This window comes from Thermobia domestica, chromosome 14 (assembly GCF_964235325.1).
Source record: "Thermobia domestica chromosome 14, izTheDome1.hap1.1, whole genome shotgun sequence".
Classification (NCBI taxonomy): Eukaryota; Metazoa; Arthropoda; class Insecta; order Zygentoma; family Lepismatidae; genus Thermobia; species Thermobia domestica.
The window spans coordinates 146,605,845-146,626,336 of NC_137467.1; the positions used below are offsets into that span (position 1 = coordinate 146,605,845).

A 20,492-nucleotide genomic window follows, 5' to 3' on the forward strand; every position below is an offset into this window, starting at 1 on the left:
TAATGAAGCTATCAAATAATGAAAATATCGCATACAGCACAAGTCGAGAGGCCGCTATACTGCCCACCGTCACATTGGTCCTGGGATTTTATTACATGCATACACCAGATCATATTTTTAAAAAATCGATTGGCGGACGAGTATAGACACTATTAAATATGTCGAATGCAAGCAGCACTAAAATTGTTATGTGTAAATTGAGATAAATTAATAACGTTATTTTCGTCCAGTAAGAATTCTAGGGGGGCCAGCTTTGCTTCTGGGGAGGGCCGGTTCTCCCTTGCGCCCCTCTAGTTCCGCCTATGTCTGTTACAATACCGGTTGATTTGACCTTCACGATATAAAATGGTAAAGTGTTTGTCATAGGGCACATTACGATGAATTTCAGTTTGTCATTTATAATTATTTCCTTGTTTAATTACAAATACTTTTCAGTCGAAAATAGGATGGAATTTGAATGTCTGAAATCAAGCTAAAGTAGGCCAACATAAAGAAAAAAAAATGTAAAATTCGATTGTGTCTCGAAAGCCAAGTAGAAAGTTCTATTGCTATTACAGATTTCAATATCCAAAGTGCCTGAAGTTCATTTTTCGCTTAGATATACTCATCTCAGGTAAGTAAACAGGAGGAAATGAAAAAGAAAAAAATGGAGACCTTGAAAATAAAACGTAGACAAACTCTTCAGTGTTTTGAAGTGCTGTATACAATGCACTGAGCAAAGTGGGTCGTAGTAGGTCGGTGGATCAAAGTGAGTCACGGTAGGTGGTGAGTGGCAATAGTCACGTCCTGTTGACCCAAGACCCATTGACTCACAAACCTTGACCCACTTGACCCACGACACACTGACTCAGTCCATGTCTGGTTTTCTGGCGTCTAACAGAAAACACGCGTTAGCAACTTCGTCAAGAAAGAAGTACCGGTACTACTATCCATTTCATAAAGATAGGCCCCTGACTTGGCGGTGCTGCCGTGACGTCCAGTCAAAACTTATATTACATTGTCGTACCTCGTTGGAATTGTTGGAATGTTGTCTTTTCAGTACTTAAGACATACAAATTTTCTTTGTACTGTGTAGTGAGAAAAAAATAGAAATTAATGAAAAAGTGCGTATTTTTTCGTACTATTTTGGTAAATCAATGTTTATAGGACTATATCTCGGAAAGGAGATAACATGAAATAATTTGCTGTGCACCATATGTAGATGCATATGTTACCTGTAAGTTCTGAAAATTTCATCACTCAACAAATAGTAATTTTCTTGTTATTCAGTAAAAAGTGAGACATCATTATCTCTGAATTGCTGCGGTGTATTAACAATCTTAAAAAACTTTTAGAAAGATCTTAAAGTAGCTTTTTCAACCAAACTGTTTTGACTTGTTTTAAAAGATAAATAATCACAAATATGACATTATGATTTTCTCAGCTTTGCGCCCTTCGCTATCGCAGTTTATACGGAGTGCTACGTTGCCACATTTTCCTGGCGCGTATACACTCTCAGACGGACGGGTATTTAAACTTGTCACGCACACTGTCCGGCACTTTTTAGAGATATTTTTAAAATTTTATCTCCACAGATTTTAAACCAATTTCTTAGAAATTAACAGGATATACAGAAAATGTGCCAAATGTTCAAAATTAGAAAAGCGAACTCTTATTTTGTTTGGATTTGCATGTGATGGTCTTCGAAAATTTGTTGCTTTTTATCAGTTTTTCACTTACTGCACGCAGTACAAAATACACTTGCACAGAAACAAATACAAGCATAAACTTTATTATATGATACAACCTTAGTTGATATGTAATATTGAGTTTACACTTCACAGAAAATCTGTTCCACCACTTGACAGACATACTAATAGCTCTTGCGTAGTTGATTTGTAAAACCGCGTAAAGCTGGCTTCCGTACAAGGCTTATGTGAATAATTAGTGTAAAAATTTCCTTGTTTTTAATTAAAGTAACACGCTTTCATTTAGAAAACAAAGATTTTTGTTTTAGTATTTTTTTCTTTTTCTCAATCTGCTGTTTTGCGTATTGATTCATAACTTTTACTACTATTCCTGGGAGAAGCGCATGTAGTTTGGATTCCACGTTAATCAGTAGGTCGACGTCTCATATAGCCTCACTGCTGAACAAGACGTTCAACTCAAAATCAATTCAACTTTTTTTTTACTATAAAACTTCATCGGTAAAAACAGCTGAAACACTTTATATGCGGAATACTCTGTAGATAGCCCAGCATTTTGATCAATTTCCGGGATACCACTAAACAGGGGTATGCATTTACTTGAATTTTATCGCTCCAAGCTACATCAGAATCTGTCTTTGAATAGGAACGACACTTTTTTTCTCTCTTTCCCGGCGCAGCCTCAGGTTCACTTGAAACAGAGTTACTATCTTGTTCACTCCCGAATACGCCACTGAGCACAGAATAATCAATGTCATTACTATTCATTACCAACTCATAACCGTCTGAGTCGGAGTCATTCATCAGTTCTGCAATTTCATTATCCCTAAAAATTTTGTCTCTTCTTTTTGTAATACCACCGCTCGTAAAGGAATATCCATATATATAATATATATATATATATATATATATATATATATATATATAATCAAAAGCCACGACATATACTAAGGAAAATATGAATGCCTATTCGTCCGTCTCATTGCAATGAACCCATATGGTGTGAGTGCATGTCTAAGTTTTTGACGCCTACGAACCGAAGGGAAGTGTTGAAGACGTAATCAGTGCAACGTGATTAGACCCAAATACAGCCCTCGTCACCTACTCATTGCTTTGTTTTTTTTTCGTTGAAAGAAAACAAAGGACCCATTCTGTGTTATTGTACATTCGGCAGGGGAATTGATCGCAGAACTTAGGTGAACACGTGATTGCCAAGGATACATTTCTTTTTAACCTTTAACATGTTCGTAAGCTGGAAAGTGTGTATACTGATACAGGATCTTGAGGTAGAAATGGAGCCATTGTTAATAAGTATACAGGAAGATAACAGGAGCAGCGATAAGTCAACAAACCCATTACGAAAGTGAATGAAGTAAATAGATGAGTTTTCGGATGTTTTACTTCAACGTTTTATTTCGATTAAATTGAGATGTGTAATGCATTATTATTATTTTTATGATGTTGTGAAAGGTTATAATAAATACTTTTTCCTATTACATTCTTATGAAGTAAGCTTCGCGCTACAAACTTCCTGAACGCGACAACACTGCACGACAGCGTTGCCGCACTTCCACTTACTGTATGCTGTTTCTTCATATAAGCGCGGGGAATTTAAAGATTGGGCTGCAACATGGCTCACCGCTTAACGCAGAGAACATGTTGAAGTAAAAAAAAAATTAAAAAAATAAATACTCTATCAACTAAACCTTTTTATGTTAATAGTTTCAAATATTTGGAACACTAGACTTCCAAATTTTCGAACAGTGTTTTGTACGTTTCTCTAACTACCATGGTAAAGGAGATCAGAGCGTCGTACATTTGTTTTAATTACACAAAAAGTATCAAGTGATGAAAATTGAACTTTTCACAACTTACAGTTAATGGATGCATCTACATATTGTGCACAGGAAATTATTTCACGTGATCTCTTTTCTGAGATATAGTCCTCTAAACATTGATCTACCAAAAAAGTACGAAAAAATACGCACTTTTTCATTAATTTTTATTTTTTTCTCACTACATAGTACAGAGAAAATTTTTATGTCTTAAGTATGGAAAAGACATTTCAGCAATTCCAACGAGGTACGACAATGCAATATAAGTTTTGACTGAACGTCACGGCAGCACCACGAAGTCAGGGGCCTATCTTTATGAAATGGATAGTAGATACTCCATGTAGATCAGTTTTAACAAGTAAACGTATCAAAGAAACCACGGTAGTTTAGTGGTAGTACGTTTATTTCTGGTGCGTGGTGTTCCTGGTTTGATACCAGCTCACTACAACTGGGTTTTGGGGTGGACAAACACTATCTGTGTGGGTTTTATCGGGGTATTCCCGTTTCGTCCCACTTTCTTCATTCCACCATTTTCATTCATTTATCATCATTACTGTCTTCTTTAGCCTAAACGGCATATGCGTGGGACGTAAAACTGAAAGATTTCATTTTCATTTTCGTAAACATATTGATCGATGATTGGATAGCCTCAGACAAAGTAACACCTATTACAATACACCAAAATTTATTAGCCGTGATGGATCAGTGGTAGGAGCACTTACTTTTCGTGCATCAAGTCACTGGTTCGAATCAAGTCGCGCCAAGCGGAGTTTGTGATGGACGCACACCGTGTATGTGGGTTTTCTCGGGTTCTTCCGCTTCCTCCCAATTTCTTCATACCACCATTATGATCTACCTCATTATCACCATCTCTTTAGTCTCGGTGTGAAACGTAAAATTATTTTTAAAAAATGAAAGACAAAAATCGAAAATTATCGTGGATTTCTTTTTTTTAAAGTTTAGGTTTACAAAAACTTCGTCATATATTTTTCTATTTATCATGTCCGTCTGTCCTTCATCCGGAAGGAAAAAAATATGTTCGTGTGTCCACCCAGAAGGCAAAAAAAAAAAAAAAAAAAAAATCCTCAAAAGCTATTAATGGATCATCATAAATTTTGGTCAGGTATAGGGGAGAAGTAGTTAGGAATCGCGGTCGTTGATGTAGGTTATACTCAAATAAAATTGGGGGCCGCGGTGGCTTAGTGGTAGAGCGTTCACCTCTGGTGCTTGGGATCCCGGGTTCGATCCCAGCCCCCGGCAAGTGAACTTTGTGATGGACAAACACCATATGCGTGGGTTTTCTCGGGGTTCTCCCGTTTTCTCTCACTCTCTTTATTCCATCATTTCATTCATTACTCATCATCACCGTCTCCTTTAGTCTCATCGGCATAACCGTGGGACGTAAAACTCAAAGATTTCATTTCATTTTTTCAAATAAAAGTGGTAAAAAGTTCCGATTTTAACATTGATCACCATAGAATAAAAGTGGTAGTAAATAGCGAGAAGTAGTTTTTTCTTTTCTTTTTCTTTTCTTTTTCTTTCTTTCTTTTTTCTTTTTCTTTTTTTTGCAATCAACTTGGCGTCCCAAAAGCATATTCTATCTCCACTCTAATTTCTCTACTAAAGTGGGAAATGTTAGATATCTTCTAAAACTATATACTAACCAGTGGCGTGACAACCCCTATGGCGCTGAGCTGCTCTGACGCCATCTGTTAGCAACCAATTGAACTAAGTCGAGCCTAACGACAAACACGTGGTCAACGTGCCTCGTTGCTCTGTCTCAGGCGTATATCAGGAGCTTTCTTTTATCCACGTGAGTCTCCAGTTTGACTCACGATGGTGGATGGATGCCTAAAATTGGAAAGCACCGACCGGGAATAGAACCCGGGACCATGCGGGCATGAGTCCAACGCTTTAATCACTAGGCTACGCTGTCCCCCTTTTTTTTTTACCACTTTGGATTTCAATATTAATTGAGAAAATATCAAGTCATACAAACCAAACTTCTTCACGTGATATACACGTGCCTATATGCTACTTGTTTAAAACATATTTACGTAGCTATACACGAAAACTTCCAACCTGGAACGCATTTTGCCACTTTCTACCCACTTATTCTTTAGGAATTGGAACGCCAAACAATATCCATATTTTATGAGCCTGATGCAAAGAAGATAATGCTAAGATTCAGTATAATTGGATACATATACTAAGCGTATTCACACACATGTTACGAAAGTTACGAACACAGACACTAACACAGATGGACAGACAGACACTCAAAATGAATGCTGAGTCGAATACTATATATATATATATATATATATATATATATATATATATATATATATATATATATATATATATATATATATATATATATATATGTGTGTGTGTGTGTGTGTGTGTGTGTGTGTGTAACTTCCTTGTACTTGCTTCAGCATAGTTAACCAAAACTCAATTGTATTTTCTTACTTTCACAATCAGTGGGATGTGTAACGGAAGTGTTTCCAGATTTTAGGCCTTTCCGCTTAAACAAGATACGTTACAGTTCCTTTTAACTCCGATCCCGAAATTTCCGAATTAAATGAGTTGATTAAAAAAGCGTTTATCTAATCTTGAGCAAAATCAGGGGCACACCCACGGTGGCGTACCAGATCCAGAGCCCCCTAAAACTTCTTAACTTAACTCAACATACAGAAATTTAACCCCTCCCAACTAAAAATTCTGGATGCGCGCCTAAGGAAAATAAAATATAATTTTTCTTCATAAGCTGAAGTTCATTAGTCATACGACTTGAGTTTAACAATGTTCACTTTTGAAGACATTATATGGTGCCAACAATGTTTTCACGCTGAAAATATATCAAAATATATCAAAATACACAGTACTCTCTCTTTCTCTCTCTCTGTATATATAATGAAAATTTAAAATGAAACAGTAATTATCTATTCTTCGGTACTTTGTTTCCATAATGTTCGGCAGGTAGTATTAAATCTTCTGCTTTCAAAGGCTCCAAACTGTCATGTTATGTCACTGTCTTGACGTACGGTACAGCATTCATGCCGTAATTTTTCATATAAACTTATGGACTGTGAGCTGTCTCTCCATACTCCTTGCTCGGTTGCTACATAACTTGATGCGCCAATGATGTTTGTTTTTTCTCCTAACCTCCCTTCTCCGCAATTACAGAAGAAAGACTTCTTCTAGCTCTTTACTAGTGGGTAACGTTCCCATTATAGCCGACACGTTCCCACGTTGAATGGCTATGCTTATGCGTTGAATCAGGAAACTTTTTGCTCGATTATCTCCTGATTTAATTGATAGACGGTGGCCGATTTCTTTTATAAATTTGAGGCCTCCTTCTTCCCAAGAACCGCTAAACTCAGTTGCTATTGTGACAAAGCAATAGTTATCGAGTAGATTGCTATATTTATTCTTTTTTTTTTCGCTCTTCGAGCAGCTACGAGTCCATCTTGTACTGAGGCATATTGTAGGTTGGAGGGGGCATAGGTGTCTGAACATGTAAAGTCCCAAATCAATGCCTTTCCTGTCTTCCAAGGTACTAATGTCATACCATCGGGTCTTTTTCCGTCAGATCGGCTGCATCCATCCAATCGGCTCCCTCACTGCTTGGACTCCTGCTGATATTAATGCTCGTAATATTATATCATTTACACTTGAATAACGTGCGTGTCTGCCTGCGCTACTTTTGCACGACAAACCGTGTAATCCTTTTTTATCCACAAAGGTATTACATATATATATATATATATATATATATATACTTTATTCCGGTTTAACCGAATTTTCGCTCAACCAAAGCAACGCCGGTCCCATGAAATTCGGTTCAAGGTAACTCAAGTCTATTATGGAAAACTCTCCTGAAGACACCAGAGAGTATTGCGCCTGAAAGTAATAATTTCGTTCGATAGATGTCGTTAGCAGCCGGACGATGTGTGCTGCCATCTAACAGCGAGATGTCTAAGTTCTAGAATTTCACAATTGGAATGAAAAAACAAATGAAATCTTTGAGTTTTACGCTAGGCTAAGGAGACGATGATGATAACAAATGAATGAAATGGTAGAATGAAGAAAGTGAGAGAAAACGGGAGAACTCCGAGGAAACCCACGCACACGGTGCTTGTCTATCACGAAGTTCACTTGGCGCGAGCTGGGTTTGAACCAAGGACCCCATGCACCAAAGGTGAACGCTGTACCACTAACCATCGCCCCCCCTACATTTCACAATTATACACCTTTTTTTTCAATATTAGTAAAATGAGATATGTATAGCAAAAGTTGGTTACCACTACCCATTAAGATGTTAATAACTGACTCGATTAACAAATCGGCCGAAATTATTATTCCATCTACTGCAAAAATAAATAAATAAACATTTGGTTTCATTGAAGTTATCCTGTGGAGTAACGGACGGACGGATGCAGACGCTCACCCAGAAATTTTTGTTGGGAGTGGTCGAAGATTTTGGAAGGGAGGTTCCAATAGTAGAAGCCAGTACATTTATGTAGTATTGAACGTGTATTATTATGCACCCTAAAAGACGATAAGCAACTGTAAAATACTTCAAACTATATTTTCAGAAAAAAAATGATAGAACTAAATTGTTTTTATAAGAGAGAGTACAGATGAAGTGTAAGATCAAATTTTCATTCTATATCAATCATTTCCCTGTTAAACAAGTATAGTTTTATTGAGAAAGTATACAAATGTATGTTGAGTTAGAAAATTTTCTTTCGGGGGTTCGGACCTGCTGGACTCCCCTGGATCCCTGGACGTCCCTGGACGTATGGAGTATATAATCTTGTAAGCCCCACTTAGCGTGATTCCAGGGCCGGCGCGAGGGGGGTCGAGCCGTGCCACCGCCCAGGGCGGCAAGTCTGATGGGCGGAAAAAATTGAAAAAAGAAAAGAATACAGGGGCGGCAAAATTTGAGAAAGAAAACAATAAAAGGGCGGCATGTAAAAGAACCGCCTAGGGCGGCAAAACTAGCGCCGGCCCTGCGTGATTCTAATATATATTTATCGTACTAATATACATTTACCGTACTAAGATACTTAGTGTGATTCTAATATACAATTACCGTGCTAATATACAGTTGCCGTACTAAGATACTTAGCGTGATTCTAATATACATTTACCATACTAAGATACTTAGCGTGATTCTAATATACATTTACTGTACTAAGATAAACTTACAAAAATCAGGTGTGACAGCCAGGCCCGTAGCCAACCCAAAAATGTACAGCGGCCTGGTAGAACTTAGGGGGCCCTGATGCAACTATATTATAGTTCATCACCATAAATTTAGGGAGGCCCGGCTCCCATGCCCCCGTCCCCGAATGCCTAGTGACGGCTCTACGCTTCGGAACTTCAACATTCTTGAAATTCTGCGTACGTCGCTGATCATAATATATATATAACGATATGAATCTCTGTTTGAACAAAGAGCTTTTGCTTTTTCAAGTTAAGCTGTAAGTTTGAAGAAACAACTTTGTCTTTTAGGATTAGAAAAAAAAATCTTTTATTACCTTCTTTTAATTCTAACCGTATGCAAATCCACAATTATCTCGAATATCGATTTCGGACTGAAGACGGGTGCAAACATTATTGCTTAAAACAGCTTAGTACGTAATATTTACGTTTCGACTTTTCTTTCGTTCTTAAGAATATAACGCCCCCTTTTGCTTCTTTTTTTCCCTCCCTCTAATAAAGTGTTATCGATTTACACATAAAAAATGTTATTTCTAATGCATTCTCCACTTTCCTACTCCTTTTTCATTCTCACAGAAAACATCGCTTTTGTTAGTTACTCTTTCCGCTCCTAGAGAGCGTTGCCGGCGGTGTCGGGGATAGTCACGTGACCCGAGTTGCAGTATGGTGGATGTACAGGTCGAGATGGGTCTTTTAGTGCGATACGTTACTTGAAAAGGGGTAGTGGAATAGGTGAAAAGGGGGGTTAATAACGCTGTTTATTACTCAAACAGAAGACATGAGTGAGACGTATTGCCTGTTCCTGCTTGACCCCAAAACGTGGTAACATCACAAGAAAGAAAAAGGTTGGTACCAGGAGGTTTTCTGCAAGTGAATTCTGTCAATTTATTTTCTGATGTGTGTGTGTGTGTATGTTTTTGTATGTATGTGTGTGTGTGAGAGAGAGAATGTATGCGTGCAGATGTATGTATCTCTATACAGAGAGGGAGCTAATGTATTCGCATACAGCAAATCTCAGGGAGGAAAGAGCATAGTGTAAAGTGTTGTGTCGGAAGAATTGATCGGTCAAGGAATATATAAAGCCTCTCGCAGCCACACAAGTAATTGCGTTGCAACAGAGAAAATATATATGTATTCCATTCTAAGGTGTGTGAGTGCTCAGATCCATACTTGTACGGTGTTATAAGGTGCCCTGGTGGTTTGAGGGAGTGCCGAATGTGCGTACGTGAATCCAGGCAAATGTCAAATTTTGCGAATGATTCTTGAATCATGTATTGTGATGAATTATGTACGTTGATATGATCTAAGTGATTGAGAAATCTTGGTATGTGAAATACTACAAGATTTGCGTTCCATGTGCATATTTTGAGTTTCATTGGGCGGGCGAATCGTCGATAGTGGCTGGAAAATTACGATTTTACACCATACTATGGGATTTTTTGGTCATAATGTTTACTAATGTGTTTTACGAGACAGCTGTGAGAATTTGCAAGAAAGGATGAGTTTGTAAACCATTTGCTGGAGGCAGGTGAAGTGCAGCTTTGACATTTTAAAGGGGATGAATGCAGACGTAAGTATTATGATAAAAGCGCATCAATAGCGTACTACACAAATTTTGTGCAAGAGTTTTGCGTTTTTTTTTCCCCGTAAAAGAACCGAATCTTTAGTTCAGTTGGGCTAGAATGTGTGATGGCGATTTCGTGCTCAGCAACTTAGCACTGTATTACCAGACAGTCACGTAAACCGTAAATTAATACATACATTTTTAAAAAGTAGGTTCCTTTTCGCCACATTTTTCAAAATAACAAAGGAAATGCATTATGTTAGCCGGTGTTTGGTCTGATTTGTACGTTATTTATATCACATACAATGGGTCTTACCTTATTTGTATCCTGGTACTTTGGATACAGGATACAAATACCTGTAATGAATTATATTTTTTTAATGAATATAAAATATCTTTTTTATTAAACATTTCTAATTTTTTTGGCCACATGTTAACAGTACGGATATATTAAATCAAAAAACGTGACACGAATATTTGCTTTCGCGCATGCACGCCTACGGGCCCCTAAAATTTGCTTTCGGACCCCAGAATTTGAATATAATAGCTTTTACTCTCCCCCCCCCCCGTTGCCCGTGAGTGTTATTTAGAAGTCGGCGCGACTGATTTAACGGGAATTTGAATATTGAAGAAACCAATAGATTGTTGTCCAGTTTTGAAATCCTAATATTGATATGTTCTGGTGCTTTTTCGGGTAAACTTTACAATACACGGTCCAGCTGCGCGTCGATAAGTAGGGCCGATTTAAAGGGGTATAGTAGAGTAGAGTAAGGTAGAGATAAGTAGCGTAGGGCAGGATCGGGTTAGCTTATTATTACGGAAGTTTGGACCCATTTTGTTAAAATTAATAGAGTGTAATTTCTCGTCTCCGTAAGAATACGAACCGGAGCGGGCATTGTAAAGTTAACCCATTTTCGGACTTTTTTTTTTAAATTGTGGTGTGTACGGTGAAAATTTATGTGACAGTACTTTGACATTACAAACAACAAACTATATCTGACATCCAGGCACTGTAAAACTTCAATTTTACATAAAATGTACACCTGAAAATTGTGTGAAAGAGCAATTAGTAACCCTTTCCCCCACAAACTCTTCTTCAATTCCTAACACAGTAAAATTAATTTTGATATGTATTTTACAGTAGACTCACGATTACCCGGCCTAATGTGGCGAGTGGGGCAGACCGGATAACAAAAAAGCCGGCTAGGCTGGAGTTCTATAATTACCCACTTTTGCCCCACCCATGCCATTAAAAACAAACTATTTATATTAAAACCCATTCGTATTAATGTTTTATAATCTATTAGTACAGATCAGTATTTTATAAGAGTTGGTTTCGTATTGTACTGCATTACGGAAAAAGCAAGTCCAAGATTAAATGCATTACATGTTAATATAATAATTATAATGTCCACCTTAAACAGAAAATGTACTCGACACATATACAATTTTAAAGTGACCGTAAACAATTTTCACGCAAAACGTATTCGTAAAAGATGATTTAAACTTGGTTTGTTGTTCTTTGATAAATGATTACACAGGTGAGGAAAGGCAGACTTAAAAGTGCAAAACTTAAAGTTTTTAGTTTTCGAGAATTCCGTGATAGATGGCTGTTTCTCCTGGGCAGAGTCACCTTTTATATGAAAACTAGCCTTTGGCTTGCTGGGAGCTCTGCCTCCAGACCCCCGCTTTCGCTCGACCTACGGCCTCGCACGTCTTGAACCCACAATTCTGCCTAATTTCAAGTTTTTTTTTTCGTATTTGAACTGTCTATAAGATAATATTTTGTATCCCAACAAAACGTCCATTTTTTAAAAAAAAAACATGTGAATTTCTTCGTACCCCTTTAGATCCCTTAAAAACTAAAAATATTCACTTTTGGCAATTTTTATGTGAGAGTCCCGGAAGGCTACAATTATGCCAAATTTCATCATTCTAATCGTGTCAGAAGCGCCTAAACATTTTGGGGTGTAGAAGATGCCCCATATAAATAACATGAGAAAGATTTTTCATTTCGCCATAGAAGTACTCTAAAGTTGGACATTTTCCATTTTTGGTGATTTACTTAGGTACCGGTAACGCTGACGAAAGCATACAAGCATACTGAATTGCAACTTTTTATTCCAAGTACCTAAAATATGAGGTTATGGTTTTTAAAAAGGCCCATATAAATAACATGGGAAATTTCTTCATCACCCCTCCCCACTTTAGATTCCATAAAAATGAAAAATTTCACTTTTGGAGATTTTTCTGTTGGTTAGTCCTGAAAACCTACAACCGTTGCTATATTTCAACAATCCATGTCAACCGGAAGTACCCGTTATTTTATGTCAATTCATGTAGTTTCATATATATATATATATATATATATATATATATATATATATATATATATATATATATATATATATATAAGTTAGGATGTTACAAGTCGAGTAGATCGCTCAAAAAAGTATTTCTAATTTTATTAAAGAGTTTCTTTTCTTTTCTTTTTTTTTTTTAACTACGACAAATAGTCGGAAGTCTACTGTACTTATTAGATATTATAAGTAACTCAGTGCTATTAGAGCATCATAGTTTGTGCACAATAGTGTTTATTTTGCAATTCATTAGTAGGATTGTATTAATAAAAAAAATGATACTTGCACCTGAAAACGACGGAACAGCTGTCAGTTGTGAAGTTCTGGGAAGAAAGTGAATCATTAAATCATTTCGTTCCTCAGAGATATGTCAGTTATGATCAAAATAAGTAAATAAAAGTCGTGATATAATAATGACACAAAGAAACACATTATTGAAACAAATTATGTATTTCCGATGCATGTCAATTTTATGACCAAAATAGGTCTACTTGTGTCAAATGACACATTTGATTGTATGAACTGATACACTTTGATGTGTCAACTCTATTGTAATGCATATTACTATATCATTTAATACATTATGGTGCATTGATCCTATATTAGATTTAAATTAATGTGTTTTTGTACATCAAAGTACTTCCTTTGCTTATTTGGTTCTATTTTACTGGTTTGTATGCTCATACTTTGTATAAAATTTTCTTACATATACAGGATTATCAGTATGTCAAAGTAAATTATGGGTCTGTGCAGATATAAAGAAATGTATCCTAAACGCAGCCGCAATATCTATCCGCACTCACATTCACGGATAATGAGATAACAAATTATTGTTTAAATCTTGCGTGTTCTATGACAATTACGATTTGAAAATACATCCCTTATAGTTTCCTGAATCGTATAAAAACATTGATATGAATGACGAAAGAAGCCTTTAGGAGGAAGGAAAGTGCATTTTGTGGGACGTTGAATAAAGAGTTGAGAAAAGTACTCATAAAATGCTTCGTGTGGAGTGTTGTGCTGTATGAGATAGAAACAGGGATATCACGCAAAAATGGTTCAAAAGGACTGGAAGCTTTCGAAATGTGGGTGTGAAGAAGAATTGAGAGTATTAACTGGGTCAAGCGGGAAGGAATGAAAGGGTGTTAAAAATGGTGGGGTGAAAAGAATACTTTTAGATATTATTAAGAGGCCTCTTCCCGGCGAAATTAAAATACCGCTAATTTTACAGTAATTATGTGATATCTTCAAATTGATAAAAGATAATCGAAATGTGGGACAACAGCGCCCTAGACAATATTATTTTATATGGGATACCGTTATCACGACTACTTATCTGCTTTCGATTTCGAGCCATTTTGAAAATCGGCATTTATTTTCGCGTTTCTAAACAGCTGAAAACATAAAGCCACTAGGTGACTTGTGATAATGGTACCTCACGCAAAATAATATTGTCTAGGGCGCTCTTGTTCCACATTTCAATTATCTTTTATCTATTTGAAGATATCACATAATTACTGAAAAATTAGCGGTATTTTAATTTCGCCGGGATGAGGTCCCTTCAGAAGAGGAAGAGAAATTAGTTGAGGCATTGGCTGAAAATGAACTATATCGTTAGTGACGTGCTAGAGGGCATGGTAGCAGGAAAGAGAGGGAGAGGGCGCAGGAGACAATTAATGGACGATATCAAATCAGAAAAAAAAAAAACGTGAAGGCGAAGACGTTAACGGAAGACCGTGGAGTATAGAAGATTCTTAGTTGCGACAAGTGACCTGCCAATAAGACAGAATACCTATGATGATAATGATGATATAATATCAACAAAACTCAAAATTATCCATACTATATCTTCCAATTGTAAGACAACTACGATAAGTAAAATATGATAACATTAATGTAAACAAATACGAAATTAATGAAAAACATACCTAGTTACTTGAAAACACCTTAAATGCAGATTTCTGACAAGAAAATTTTGATAGTGCCAATTAACCTGTCAATTAATTTTAGAATAAATCCATTTTCTTTTCTTTTGTTCTAACTTATAGGTGACGTTGCTCACAAAGAAAAGGAAAATGGCCTCCAGAAAGAATAATAAGCCACGTCACACAAACTGCCATTAAATCAGATTAACACTTCATATTTATTATAAAGTTTTAAAGCAGGGGAAAGAAAAAGAAAATATTTAACGAAACTTCAATTTTGTTCTGGCGGTTATTCGTTTCGAAAGGGTAATCACACTCTTATAAGATGTAAATAATTAATAGTCTTGAGTAGAACGATTGCCAACATTTCTTCTTCACGAATATCGGCATTTTTATCATCACGGAAAATAAAAACTATATTCGCCAAAAGCTATAATGATGCAGCTTCTGCGGACATTTGCATCCGCTTAGACCTATAATCATGTACGTATACAGGGTTATTCAAAAAGAAAGAACAGATTTCAAACATTTATTTCTTCCAAACTACAAAAGATAGAAACATGATTCGAACATTATTTGGTTAAGAAAGTTTACAGTTTACAATGGGTTGTTAGTAATTATGGTGTGCATTCAATATGAGCACCGTGTGTTGCACGGCAAATGTCAAAGCGGTGGCTCATTTCTTGCCACACACGAATCAACTGGTCTCTAGTTATTGAATTCACAGCTTCAACAATTCGATGTCGTAGACCTTCAAGAGTGTCAGGCATAGGAGGGATAAAAACAGGTCTTTTACGTAATCCCATAGATAAAAATCACACGGAGTGAGATCTGGAGACCTGGGAGGCCACCGGCGATAAAGTTGATCTTCTGCTCCTCCTCTTCCAATCCAACGTCCTGGAATGGTGTCATTCAAGTAACGTCGAACGTGGTTAGAGAAATGAGGCGGCGCACCATCTTGCATGAAGTCATCTGAATCATCTTCAAGTTGGGGAAATAACGAGTTTTGAAGCATGTCTAGATAGGTTAATCCTGTCACAGTTTTCTCCATGAAGAAGAAAGGCCCATCAACTTTGGTTACAGATATCGCACAGAAGACTTTCATCTTTGGTGAATCTCTTTCATGTTGAATACCTGCCGCAGGATTTTCACTTGCCCAAATTCTAACGTTATGGCGATTAACTTTACCAGAAAGATGAAAAGTGGATTCATTGGAAAAAAATAATCGTTGAGCAAAATTGTCTTCTTCCATATCATCTAACATGCTAATGCAAAATACGTACCTTTTGTTGTGGTCGTCAGGATGCAATGCTTGCAATAACTGCAGTTTGTATGGCTTCATGTGCAGACAATGTTTTAGAACTCGCCACACCGTTGTTTGAGGAATGTTAAGTTCTTTGATTGCTCGTGATGTGGATTTCTTTGGGCTCCTTTCGTAAAGTGTACGAATACGCTCGACATTCTCGTTCAATGTGCGTGGACGTCCCGTGCTTTTCCCTTTGCAGATTTTACTATCTTCTACGAATTTTCGATGCCAGTCGTAAATTTGCTTATAATGTGGCGATTGTTTATTAAATTGACGGCGAAATGCTCGCTGAACTGCAACAATGGACTCAAGTTTTGCCCATTGTAGCACACAAAAAGACTTCTCCTGTGGTGACGCCGCCATTTCACTACAGTCAAACAACAGCGCCAATGCGGCCGTGATTGGAACTTCTATCCGGGCTGTTTAAATTGTAAACTTTTCTTAATCAAGTAACGTTCGAATCATGTTTCTATCTTTTGTAGTTTGGAAGAAATAAATGTTTGAAATCTGGTCTTTCTTTTTGAATAACCCTGTGTATATGTTAGGGGATTTCCGAAATAATTTAGTATTTCGTGAACCATGATCTGTACTTGTTGGTAGGGACGCACCCACGAGGAAGATTTACCAGGTTCTGACCACATCCCCCCTAAAACTTCCTAACCCAATATACATTTCAACACTTTATTAATAAAACTATACTTCTTCAACAGGGAAATTATTTATGTAGCATGAAATTTTCATCTTACACTTCATCTGTACCCTTTCTCTTATAAAAACAATCTAGATCCATATTTTTTTTCCCCTGAAAATATAGGTGGAAGTATTTTACAATTACTTATCGTCTTTTCGGATACAGAATAATACCTGTTCAATCCTACATAGACGTAGTGGCTTCTAGTATTAGACCCCCCGAACATAAATGTCTGGGCACGCGCCTGCTTGTTGGTCAGGGGCAGAGGTAAAACTGAAGGGAAACGCGGGGGAAGGCCGTTACCTCCGTCCAAAAAATACCTATGGCGTCACCCCACTTCCTATGGGGATGACGTCTATGGCGTCGTCCCAAAAATTACAATGGGCAAAGATAAGACATGGGACGTCGTGACGTCATGGTTCCCCCTACCTTTCCACATCCAGTTTTACTCTTGTTCATGGGAATAAGTGAATCCTTATTTTTTAAGAACAGAAAGAAAGAAAAATGGAAAATTGTTCTCTGATATTTATATTATTGCACATCTGCCTAGATCATTTGTTTAAATGTTACTATAGTTATATTGCTAAGCAAAAACAAACTAGAAAAAAAATGGTGCAGCACACACTAGTTGTCATATGATAACTGGCGACGCCAGCAGTAATTGCTTGGGGGCAAGCAGAAGGACAAATACTTTTGGGGCAGTGGCTATTTTTATTTTTTTTGTTTTGTTTTGGTATACCGAAAAGGGTAGTTAATTATGTTCTTTGACTTACATAGTGGGGGGATGGGGGACAGGCTTAGCCACTGGGGGTCGCTTGGCCCGTGGCGTCGTTACTGCATTGCAGCCTTAAAATTCTTTACTTTCTTGTTTTTACTTTGACGTTACTGGAAAAATATTTCAATGTTGTGGGTGACGCTATGCGTATACGTATGTATTATTTTCGTGTTTTAAGAAGAAATTGAACAGCACACATACACAAACGCATAAAGGCACAGGTACCCCTGAGGAAAGGGGGACGCAAGAGAAGTCATTTTTGCTACTTAGACGAACATCACAAAACAAACGCCATGAGTTGTTGAGTCCCTTAATAAGTTAACCTCCAGTTATTGACAAAGTGGCTAAGGGGTGGACAGATGTTTCGGAGCTGGAGACCTGCACGGGCCGAGCCTAATCCAGCCCGGGCCCGGCCCGGCCCGATAAGTTTTTTAAAATTCTTGCCGCGATAAATTTTAAAAGCTTTTGGCCCGGCCCGATATTTTTTTTAAAAAAAAATGGCCCGAACCCCAATCTTTCTCAAAGTTAGTATTAAACTTGACCTAACCTTCAGAAACATTTTCTAAACTCTGGTTTACAACCTGACGCTTGCCTCCCGAATGGTACCATTGCCTCCTAGAACTTTGCCTGTCATCGAGAGAACAAAAACTCCATTTCCTGTAACAAAAATCTAACTTAGTTGATTTTTAGCATAAAGTGAAAATGACAATATTGTTTAGCGACAGGCAGAACTTTCCCACCCATTCTTGTCATATTTTGGGTTCAGTGAAGGTCAAGGTCAGAGCTCAGTTTACCGCGCAATGTCTGCAATCCTCTGTAGTGAAAGTGGAGCCGCTAAATAACACAAACTGTAAATAGCTATTGCATTCTTTGTAACTTTTTTCACGGGCACACTTCTTTAACGTTTGGCTTTATTCCAATTATCGTTTAAGGAAAGTCAATGATTATTAAAGAATTGCAATTAATCGGCCCCAGCCCGGTCCGACCTGAAGAAAAATCAGTTTCGGCCCGCCAAGCCCGGCCCGGCTCGAACAAATAACAGAGTCTGCCCGCACAAGCCCGGCTCGTGCAGGTCTCTATTCTGAGCTCCCCTTGCAACCACTTAAGTTGTTTTTCATATATATTTATGAATGTAAGGTGAACTCAAGTTAGTTCCTCCCCCCAAAATGATTTCAGCCCCCCCTTTCTTAGTATTTTGCTTGCAGGTCTACTTTGATTTTGTTAAGAAGTTACATTAAAATATTAGTTCTTATAGTGGTTTCGGGGTTTAATTTCGCCTCCCCTTGAGCAAGACATTATACAAAATTAAACATTTACGATATTAAGATATGTACACTTGAAATTACATGAACTTAGAAGCTTGAAGAATCCTTCCCTTGGCGAACTTCTTGGTACACCACGTGAAGGATGAACACGAATCCACCTGTCTGCTGCTACAACATTACATATATTCCTTTAGTAACAGCGCCGTAACTTAGATTTTTTTTTCTGGTGGAGCAAGCATTAATACCTTATTTAGGCACTCTAGAAGAAAGTTGTTTTTCTAATTCTTAGGCCCCCTCTTTCCATCTTTCTCTTACTCTTTATGGGCTTCCTGGGGCCTGGGCCCTCCCGCACGGCAAGATGTGTGGGGCCGTTAGTTACGCCTCTGGGTCGTTCCATACATGACAAATTAATTAAGGGGAGAATATTGACAAATCTCAAAGCCATACGAATAGATATTATTTCTGGGGCCCCTAATAGTAGACATTTTTTTACTGAAATGGGCCCACGACTCATTTTGTTTTATTTACCTCTTGTGTGCTGTTTTGTTTATGTAATATAGTGAACCTGTTTGATGCTTCATTTATAATTTCACGTTCGTATCGTATATGGAGCAAGAAAATTTTGTCTTAAAATGCCCCCCTCGAATGGCGGGAGCTTCTCTGGGAGGGGGCAGTTGCCCCCCACAAATTTCCGCCCTGTTTTGTAATATTGTTATGTTTCGATTAGTAACATCTAATAAGAATAGAATGAATTATTGCTGTCATTAACAATACTCGACTGACTTCATAACCATTCTGTTCACAAATACTAGAATACTGTGATAAAGTAAAACTGAAGAGTTTCGTTTACATAATCTATATATAGTGTTGTCCTTCGTATGTAACAATTTATTCATTCTATGCGCTGTTAAATAGTTTGGTAAGACAGCATAAAAAGTTTGTTGATTCAACAATCAACAAGAAAATTTGCTAAGTGCTTACTACAGAGTAGAATAGATGTTTTAGAGTGTTTTGTATGTACAGAGACTCGCTTTAATATTCGGCCACCCCATATTATTGTCATTTATGTCAAAGAACGCATTAATGTAAATACATAGGAATTTGTAAGCGATGACAGGGAACAACTATCATGTTTCGTGTACTATTTTGTAATGTGTAAACGTTGTAAATTCAAACTATGCCTAACTAACTGCTATGTTTCTACAAACTGCCTTCATATCATGCCACTTTAATATTCGGCCACTAAAGTGACTTGATGATCTTACTGCTGTATCTCCAGTTTTCAGAACAATATGACTGGGGGAAGGAACGTCGTATGTATAACTCATGTCTCGTCTTCGTGTTAGAAAGTGTGAGTGGGTATTGGCTTTGCAGAATAACATTTCCAATGGGGCTAAAAAGTTGTAAGGCAACGTTTGAGCAGCACCAGCTGTTTTTTTTTTTTTTTTTTTTTTCATCATAAAAGGGGGATTCCAATATGTATATTGCTTGTAATCTTGAATATACCACGAAGTACAGTCGGTGATATCTTGCGACATTATAAGAACGAAGACAGGATAAAATCCGTGAAGCAGAAGGGTTGCCCTAGCAAGCTAAATGAATGAGGAAAACGTGTGAGTATAAAACAAGTTAAGAAAAACTCAAAATTAAATGCACCGAAGATTGTAGCGGAATTGTTGCAAGGATATAGAAAGGGTACACCCAGAGATTGTTCGGAAAGTACTGAGAAACGAAGGATACCACGGAAAGGTGCCTAGAAAGAAACCATTGTCAACAAAGTGAGCAGAAAGAAACGGCTTCAGTTCGCTAAAATCTACGTGCAAAAGGAACCAGGATGATTGGGAGATGTTA

At 37.3% G+C, this 20,492-nt stretch overlaps 1 protein-coding gene across 2 annotated transcripts in view; it reads left to right on the forward strand.

Annotated features, from left to right (window-relative positions):
* Nucleotides 1–9,419: 9,419 nt before the first annotated feature.
* LOC145670390 (protein O-mannosyl-transferase Tmtc3-like) overlaps nt 9,420–20,492 on the forward strand; it is a 230,130-nt gene continuing 219,057 nt past the window's right edge. The window contains exon 1 of one of the 2 annotated variants that reach the window (XM_081739012.1): nt 9,420–9,600. Coding sequence is in view for 1 of the 2 variants with exons in the window: in XM_081739011.1 (XP_081595137.1) it covers nt 10,318–10,325 (8 nt within the window). In the remaining variant the exon portion in view is untranslated. Of the gene's footprint in view, nt 9,601–9,629; nt 10,326–20,492 lie in introns of those variants that run through there. The other variant, XM_081739011.1, reaches the window with a different exon arrangement.